The sequence below is a fragment of the Erinaceus europaeus genome, chromosome 19 (assembly GCF_950295315.1).
Source record: "Erinaceus europaeus chromosome 19, mEriEur2.1, whole genome shotgun sequence".
Taxonomy (NCBI): domain Eukaryota; kingdom Metazoa; phylum Chordata; class Mammalia; order Eulipotyphla; family Erinaceidae; genus Erinaceus; species Erinaceus europaeus.
In genome coordinates, this window is record NC_080180.1 from 23,056,667 (window position 1) to 23,065,838 (window position 9,172).

General features: G+C 50.5%; 1 protein-coding gene across 18 annotated transcripts in view; it reads right to left on the minus strand.

The window, feature by feature from the left end:
• The window catches only part of PLEKHA6 (pleckstrin homology domain containing A6), a 166,331-nt gene extending 157,540 nt beyond the window's left edge, over nucleotides 1-8,791 (minus strand). For 6 of the 18 annotated variants that reach the window (XM_060178656.1, XM_060178653.1, XM_060178652.1 and 3 more), the window contains exons 1-2: nucleotides 8,427-8,787; nucleotides 2,338-2,414 (exon numbers count right to left, since the gene is read on the minus strand). In XM_060178656.1, coding sequence (XP_060034639.1) covers nucleotides 2,338-2,414; nucleotides 8,427-8,509 — 160 coding nt within the window. In that variant the 5' untranslated portion in view covers nucleotides 8,510-8,787. Of the gene's footprint in view, nucleotides 1-2,337; nucleotides 2,415-8,426 lie in introns of all 18 variants that reach the window. The other 12 variants (XM_060178639.1, XM_060178641.1, XM_060178640.1 and 9 more) reach the window with 4 other exon arrangements.
• Nucleotides 8,792-9,172: the final 381 nt, after the last annotated feature.

Below are 9,172 nucleotides of genomic sequence, written 5' to 3' on the forward strand. Positions count from 1 at the left end.
AGAGAGAGAGATGGCTTCCAGGAGCCCCCAGTCCCCACCTGCAGTGGGAAAGATTCACAAGTGGTGAAGCAGTGCTGCAGGTGTCTCTATCTCTCCCACCTTTCTCTTGATTTCCTTCTGTCTCTATCCAATAAATAAATAATAGCTTTTGAATTTTTCTTTTTTTAAATTAGATATCTAGTATTGATTTACAAAACTATAAGGCACCAGAGGTATAATTCCACCAGCAGAGTTCTGTGTCCTCATTCCCTCCATTGAAAATTGCATTAGTTCTTCCAAAGTCACATATATAGGTTGACTATTAATTCTATAACTACCTGTCTATATTTGCCCATTTTTTTCTATGATCCTACCTTCTCTTTCTTTTTTATTGCTGCCATTGCTGTTCTCATTGCTGGATAGGACAGAGAGAAATGGAGAGGGGAGGGGAAGACAGAGAGGGGGAGAGAAAGACAGACACCTGCAGACCTGCTTCACTGCCTGTGAGGCCACCCCCCCTTCAGGTGGGGAGCTGGGGGCTCAAACTGGGATCCTTATGCCGGTCCTTGAGATGGCGCCATGTGTCCTTAACCTGCTGTGCCACCGCCGGGCCTCCTTCTCTTCCTTTCTAAGTCACACCTACTACTTCTGAATGGTCTTCCCCCTGCCCCCCTCTATATTTAGAATTCTTTAATGAAAGACAGACAGACAGACAGAAAATAACACAGAGAAGTCAGAGCACCACACCTCTCTGGCTCATGAGTCCCTGGGGATGGAACTGGGAGCAGTCTCAGGCATGGAAGTCCTAGGCTTCACCAGTTGAGCTATCCCCCACTCCAACACAGTTTTCTGTGATTAGAATAATGGAGTTGGGCCTCATGTTCCCTAAAGTCCCTTTCAGCTCTAAAAACAATCTCATCCCAGAACCTTAAAGAGAGTCAGCCCTGGTCAAGTTACCACCTCCACCCTGTGTCCACAGAGCTGGTGGTGCCCTTCCCACCCTCCCAGAACCACACCCCTGCAGGGGAGAAAGCCAGTGTGTGTGTATACAGGTGTGTGCGTGTGTATGTGTATGTGTGTGTGTGTGTACAGGTGTGTAAGAGCACATCTCCCACACTCACACTTCTCTAACTGGCCTATGCAAAATCCTGAAGAGGATGTCATTGTTTGCTCACTGAAATATCTGACCTTCTGGCTCTTTTTAGTGCCTTCACTGCATTCATATACCAGGCATGGGGAACATCTGATTTAAGGGCCCAAAAATCATCTGGCCTGGCCCTGCCCTGTCAGGGCAACCACAGGAGGGACCTGAAATTCATTCATTAAATCTAGGAGCTAGGAGCTTTTGTCAAAGCAATGTGAAGTGCTCAGCTTGTGTGTGTGTGTGTGTGTGTGTGTGTGTGTGTGTGTGTGTGTGCGTGTGTGTTTTGCCTCCAAGGATTATCGCTGGGGCTCAGTGTCTGCACTATGAATCTACTGCTCCTGGTGGCCGTTTTTCCCATTTTGTTGCCCTTCTTGTTGGTGACCCCCTTGCAGGTGGGGAGCCAGGGGCTCAAACCAGGATCCTCATTCCGGTCCTTGCACTTCACACCATGTGCACTTAACCCATTGTGCTACCACCCAGCCCCTACAATGTTCAGTTTTAAGTATGACCTATGACTGATGTTATAAATATCCAAATGGCCCTTTTCAGAAAAAAAGGTCCCCCACCTCTGGTTTGGACAGAAAAGTTCCCTTACATATGTATCCCAACTTTCCCACTACCCAGATGGACCCTGAGGACCAGCTATGGTGTCTTCTCCACCATTATAACTAGTACTGCCTTTCAGTCAGGGAGAGCTCCTTCCACTAATTCCAGGAAACAGGTCAGTTCCCTGGTCATGCTAATTACACAGCAGTTGCCTGAGTGGTACAGTCACTGAATGGTACAGCAGAGAGGTACTTCCATTAGACACAGGGTTCTGGGGAGCAGCATTGGGGGTGAGGGACACTGTTCAGGAGCTCTCATGACAGAGCAGAGGGTGAGAAAGGAGTGCAAATTTCATCCTCAAAGGTCTGTCCCAGATTCTAATCATAGAGCTGGGAGTTCTGAAAGACCAAAGAGGACCAGCACCACCAGCACCACCACCAGCAGTGTGTGCGCGTGCGCACGCACACGTACACGCACACGCACATGCACATGCGCACACACACACTTTCCTAATGACAGTGCAAATGCTAAGGTGAGTCCATCATGGAGAAAAGGATAAGTCAGGAGAAATATCATGGGAGGGATTCCTACTCGAACACCAGGTCATTGCTGCCTTCTTGAATGCAGGTCCAGGGATAGACAGACAGACAGATAAACTAACTCCTTACCTATACTGCAGGTGTGTCCACTCAGGATAGGTGAGTTTGTGCCAGGATGCAACCAGCTGGTTGACTTTTCCTCATCACTGCAAGAGACCAGTAAGAATACATCAGAAGGGCTGAGAAGACAGCATAGAGGTGATGCAAAAAGGCTTTCATGCCTGAAGCTCCCCAGGTACTAGGTTTAACCACTAGCACCACCATATGCCAGAGCTGAGCAGTGCTCTGGTTGAAAAGGAATAAGGCAGATAGAAGAGAGACTTTCAGGAGTCGCGCAGCAGGTTAAGCGCACGTGGCATGAAGCGCAAGGACTGGCGTAAGGATCCCGGTTCGAGCCCCCAGCTCCCCACCTGCGGGGGAGTTGCTTCACAGATGGTGAAACAGGTCTGCAGGTGTCTATCTTTCTCTCCCCCTCTCTCTGTCTTCCCCACCCCTCTCCACTTCTCTCTGTTCTATCTAACAATGACGACATCAATAACAACAACAATAATACAACAATAAAAAAGGGCAACAAAAGGGAAAATAAATTTTAAAAAAAGAAGAAGAAGAGAGGCTTTCTTGCCGGGACACCTGTCTCCAAGTCCACACCAACCCTGAGGGGCCACCACAGACACCTGAGGGTGTGAACATCGACAGTGCACTACTGGCTTCCATTCATGTGCACAAAGCTCTTACTGAGCAGATGCCCAGGTCATCCATGACCTCAGGGAACACAGGCCCCAGTGGGGAAGCAGACCCAAGAAAAGACAGTTGCAACACAGAGCCATAGAGCACACAGGTTACCATGTGCAAGGACCTTGGTTCAAGACCGTGGCCCCAACTGCAGGGTGAATCAGTGAAGCAGGGCTGCAGGTGTCTCTCCTTCTTTTTCCCTCTCTCTTGACTCCTTCCCTCTCATTTTATCTCTATTCTAGCAAATAAAAGAAAGAGAAAAAGAGAAAAGAAAGGAAAAGAAGAGGGATGTGAACTGAGAGTGGGGAGGGGAGGAGGAGAGAAAGAGAAGGGGGAAGACAGGAAGGGAGGGGAGGGGGATAAGAGGAGGGTGGAAGGGAAGGGAGGGGAGGGGAGAGGAAGGGAGAGGAGAGCAAACTGCCAAGAGTGGTGGATTTGTTCTGCAGGCACCAAGTCCCAGCAATAACCCTGGAGGCAATAAAGTAATAATAATAATAATAAACGGTTTTAAAACTCTTAATTGTAATATAATGCAATTAAGGACCACAACCCCCACTATAACTGCATAGAGGGTGCTACCCCATCATGAGGGTACCAACTTGGATGGGGAACAGCTTGAGGGCTTACTAAACCCTTTGGAAGTGATGGTGAAATTACATGAGGAGAGAGAAGCTTCTCAACTGACAGTTTCTCTAGTGGATCAGAAAGGAAGAAGTGGGCGAACCAAGAGTTCTTGGGTATCTCAAAATGCTATTTTTATTCGCCCCAGTCTCTGACACTGGGGATTGTATAGATAATGAAGCTGAGAAATTACATAACTTCCTTGAAGTTGTGTCATCAATAAGTGAACAAACTGTCATTTCATTCAGCCCTCACTGACTAGCTGACCCTGGTTCTTCCAGATCCACAAATGGGTTAGCATGAAGCATTTGACCTTCTTGCTCTGTCCAGGTGTGTAAGAAGCCTCTCAGATCCTGTGTTATCCAGGCTTTGTGGTGGGCCTTGGGGGTCCCAGCCAGGATAGCACTCAGTGCTTTTTAGGTGTATAATTATACCTCACTTATCATAATAATGAACCCCACTAGGTAAGCTGAGCTCCACTATTTTTTTCTAAAGATAGATAATAACACATATGAAGGATCTATAATTTAGAAAGTTTTGACATATGTATATTCCTGAGAAACCATCAGCAAGACATGAAGCCCCCATACTTTCTGCATTCTTTATTTAAGTCCTCTCTCTCAAACTGGGCGAGGCAGGTACCTCGCATTGCCCATAGTTGAGGTTCAAACCCTGTACCACAAGAAAGGAGCCACCCTATCAGGGGCAGTTCTGATGCTGTGATGTCTCTTCCTCTCTCCATGTGTCTGTATCTTTGCTGAACAGATGAGTCCATCCAGGAGCAGTGAAACGGTATGTATATTGAGATCCAGGCTCAAATGCATCAATCAATCAACTGATTAATCCTTTCTTCCCTGCCAATCCTTGCTATTCTCACTCTTCTTCCCAACTCTTCTGCTTTCTTTTACTAGAGATTCTTTTTTTTTTTTCATTCTTTTCCTCCAGGGTTATTACCAGTGCTCAGTGCTAGTACTATGAATTCACTGCTCCTGGCAGCCATTCTTCCCCCCATTTTATTGGCTAGGACAGACAGAAACTGAGAGGAGAGGGTGAGATAGAGAGGAAGAAAGATAGACATCTGCAGACCTGTTTCACTGCTTGTGAAGAATACACCCCCCCCCCCACAGGTGAGGAACTGGGGGCTCAAATCCAGGTCCTTGCATGGGTCCTTATGCTTAGTATTATGTGCACTTAACCTAGTGTGCCACTGCCTGGCCCCCTAGAGATTCATTTTCTAGAGTTCTATTCAAATGGATTCAGGCAAGCAGGCTTCCTTTCCCCCTCCCCACTCCCATCCCACGTCCTTCTTTCTATAGGCTCATATGGGTTTGTAGTTAAATTCATCTCACGACTGATTAGCTCTCCATTGTTAGGTACAGTATGTCAAGTGTGTCATCCTGCAGGTGCATATCTGGGGCGTTTTCAGTTTGGGGTCATTACAAATAAAGTCACTGCGAACATTTGTGTGTGTGCCTTTGTGTGGCATGTATTTCATTTGCTTCTGAGGCCACTAGTTTCTCTCAAAGTATCGGTTGGCAACTGTTGCAGGCAGAGGCTGCCCACCCTCTGATGAGAGAAGAGACAAAATCAACTTGTGGCGCCCCCAGGCCCTGGTGCTGTGGTGACCTCAGGTCTAGGCTCCAGTGCTGGGAGGCAACAGGAGAGGAGGAAAGGAAGGGGAATCTCAGGCAGGCCTGGCTGGAGTGTTAGGGAAGATTCACTCCTACTTTGCTGCCCCTGACACCTCCTCTCATGGTTGGCTTCTGGGAACTTCCATCTGCCGCCACCCACTAGGAGGTCAGAGTCAATCCCAGGACCACAGGCTGGGTGCACACACACTCCACATCCCTTCAAATCCCTCTCTTCTTTCCCTTCCCATCCTTCCACTGCCCAACCTGTCAGTCCCCAGTCCAGAGCAACACTGTCACAGATGTGAGCTGATGGGGACTCTGCAAAACTGTGGGGACTGATGTTACTACACAGCTACAGTCCGTGAACTTAGCTGGATCAAACACCCCACCCAAAAAAAGAGTCTTCAAGAATCCTAGTCAGCAGCCCTTTGCAAGGTGTTCTAAGGCTTCCCACCAACCTCTAGTCCCACCCTATCCTCAAATGGACATTCTTATCTCTTAATTCAAGAGTAACAGAAAAGCAGGGGAGACAGCATGGTGGTTATGCCAAGAGACTCTCGTGCCTGAGGATTTAATCCCCCTGCACCACCATAAGCCAGAGCGCGCGCACACACACACACACACAAGCCAGAGCACACACACACACACACAAGCCAGAGCGCGCGCGCGCGCGCACGCACGCACACACACACACACACACACACACACACACACACACACAAACACACCAGAAACTATTAGGTAGCTCATGCCCAGAATTTACCCATGCTCCTACTCACATTACACTGGAGAACAGGGAAGCCGCTCCCATTGAGGATTAAGCCCTCCAGTAATCCTCCCTCTTTTCTAGAGCCGTATTCTGTTGAGCACTGCAGGCTGGTATCACTGACTTTACTCTCCTCTCAGATCCATCCTTTCTGCACCTAATTCTACCTGTGTCTCCTACAGTTCATGCAACTGTGCAAAGGGTTTGAAAACTCGGATACTGTGGTAAAACACAGTCTTTGTATACCTGAGGACTCAGAAGTCCCAGGTTCAATCTCTGGCACCACCACAAGCCTGAGCTGAGTGGTACTCTGGCTTCTCTTTATCTCTGTGTGCCTATCGCTCATAAAAATAAATTAACTAATTAAAAAACTCATATCAAACTATGCCACTGTTTGTTCAAAATCTCCTCTGACTTCCTGTCACCCACACAGTCAAGTTCAAGTCCCTTAGTCTAACACACAAGACTTTGCACGCATGTACACATAACCTGGTGCACCACCGCCCGGCCCCCTCTCACACAAGACTTTGCTTCAAGGCCACCACCTTCCTGCTCATTCGGCTTCCTCTTCTGCACACCCTGGCAGCATCCACCCATCTCTGCCTGAGGCCCCCCTAGAATTTCCTAGATGACACCCCTCAGTGCTCTGGGCCAGAGACTTCTTCATTCTAGTCCCCCTCCCCCACAATCAGCTTAATGTTTCCTCCTGGGGAGACCCCTCCCTGAACTCCCCAGGAAGCAGCAGCTCTTCCTGCTGCTCCTATGGCATCATGCAAAGACTTCTGGAACGCGTCACATGGCTTCATTTGTACTTGCGTTTCCTCCCTACTCTTCTCAAAGAAAAACTCCCATCTTCCTGTTTTTACTTTCTCCAATGTCTAGAGCTGCAGGGATCAAACAATGACTATTCAAATATCAAAACACATACTTGCGAGATGGATAACAAACTGAACTGGAAGGTCAGGAGAGAAGCTGGGAAGAAAGAGAAGCACCAAGTCACTACTTCATCGGGACACCTGAGGGTGTATGAGTTGGAATGAGGTTCCCAGGCCTAGCCCCAGGACATCAAAATAAGACTCTGGAGGGAAAGCCCAGGAGTGGGTCTTTCTGGTGAGTTTCTGTGGTCACCCTATGGACTCTAAGTTTTAATATTGGGTAAGTTCTCTTATTTGATAATCTGAACTAGGGTCAAGAAGCTCAGTGGAATTATTTCTGTGATAAAATAATTACAACATCAATCATGATCACAGTGATGATAATTACAGAATGAAGACCCACAGCAAGTACCTAACTCCTGGAAAGACCCTTTGGCTGGTGATGGAGGGGGGATCTGGGAGCAGTCTGAGCTCTGGTTAATGAGTGGCCTTCTCTCCAGTCTTGTCTCCAGACTCACTATACACAACGGAAGTTGCATCCGAGGTGTCCCTCAGCTCTCACGATCTGCCAGGGGCTCCTTCCCAGACAGGGAAACTCAGTTGTGTGCAGAGAGCGGTTTAAACCGCTGGGTTTTGGACTCACTGTACTATCCGGAGCTTTCTATGCTGGCAGGAGGCAGCGAGAGGAGCAGCAGGCCAAAACTCGCGCCAGCAGGGCCACTCTGCTATAATGAGATTCTGCCCCAGGCATTCTGGTTTGTGAAATCAATATAACAGGGCTAATACATTACTGGGAGCAGCCAAGACCTGCCCCTCTCTAAAAGGGTAAGGAAGCAGGAAGGCTGCGGTCCTGGGACCCCTGAGTGGTGGTGTGTGTGTATGTGGGGGGGGGGGCAGGCTCATGCAGGGTGGCAAAGGAAGTGTCTTCTGGCACTTTGTCACTTAAGCAAGGGTTCCGGCAGGGAAGTCTGGGGCCCAAGGTGTGCGTGGGGGATTGCAGTGTGAGGATGCCGGGCAGTGTGTGTGTGTGTGTGTATGTGTGTGTGTGTGTGTGTGTTGGGGGTGGGGTTTCCCTGGCCCCTTTAGTGGTCAGAGCTGGAAAGAATGAGCTCCAGGCTGGACCGGAGATTTAGTCATGCAGTCGGCGCCCCTCCATGACCCGCGTCTGTGACTGGGGTTGTGGGGCGGGGAGGCTTGGAGGCCGCACCTGCCCAGCCCTGCCCGCTTCTCCAGCCCGCAGAACGCTGGGCCCTTGGTGGACTTTGACCCACCGAGGAAAAGGCGGGAGCCCCATTCGAACAGGCATGGCGATAACCCCATTAGTCACACCGCTGTCCTGGTTCCCCACCCTCCCCCAGCCGGCCACCAGCCCTGCTACCTTTCAAGTTGGACAACTTTACAGGGGGAAAAAATACAAGAGGTGTGTGTGTGTGTGTGTGTGTGTGTGTGTGTGTGTGTGTGTGTGTGTGTGTGTGTGTGTGTGTGTGTGTGTACGGGGTTGTTGGGGGGAGAGAGAGAAAGAGACCCACGTACTTGACGAAGAAGACTCTCCCACCGCGGTCCACCCCGTAGGTCCACCGGCCCGGCAGGTCCAGCCAGTCGATGTCCTCGGCCATGGCGGGGTCCGCAAGCGCACCCCACGCGGTGGCGGGAGGCGGGGGCTCCTTCCCAGCAGGCAGCGCCCACTTTGTGCCGCGTCGCCCGCCGGCGGTGACTGGCGGCAGTGGAGGCGGTGGCCGGCGCGGGCAGGAGCAGCGGGACTTAACCCCGGCCGGGCCGCGCTCCTCCAGGCGCCCCTCTTCCGAGAATCCCCGACCTACCAGCCCGACCTAACAACCAGCGCCGTGGCTAACGGGCCCGAGAGGAGCCAGCCCCGCGCCAGCCTGCAGTGCAGCCAGCAGGTTGCAGACTGGGGGTGCCCGCCCCTCCCGCCCCAACCTCACCTGAGCCACGGGCGGGCGAGGGCGGGGCCACGGCACCTCCCAGGTAACTCACTGCCCCTCCACCCCCCAGTCCAGGCGGGGAACCAGTCTGACTGAATCATAAACTTGAGGGGCATGTCTGGCCGCTGGAAAAGGGGAAGTGACCAGGCCCATTGCGCCTGGGGGGGGGGGTGAGCAAAGGTCACTGCAGGGAAGGATGGCATAAGTGTGAGTGACCAGTCTCATCAATCCACTGAGCTTTCTTTTCTGAGCCACTTCCTCCCAGAAGCCTGCCATGACCAGCCAAGCAGGATCAAAGGAAACACTTGGAAATCAACTCAGTCCCTCCCCTTCCCA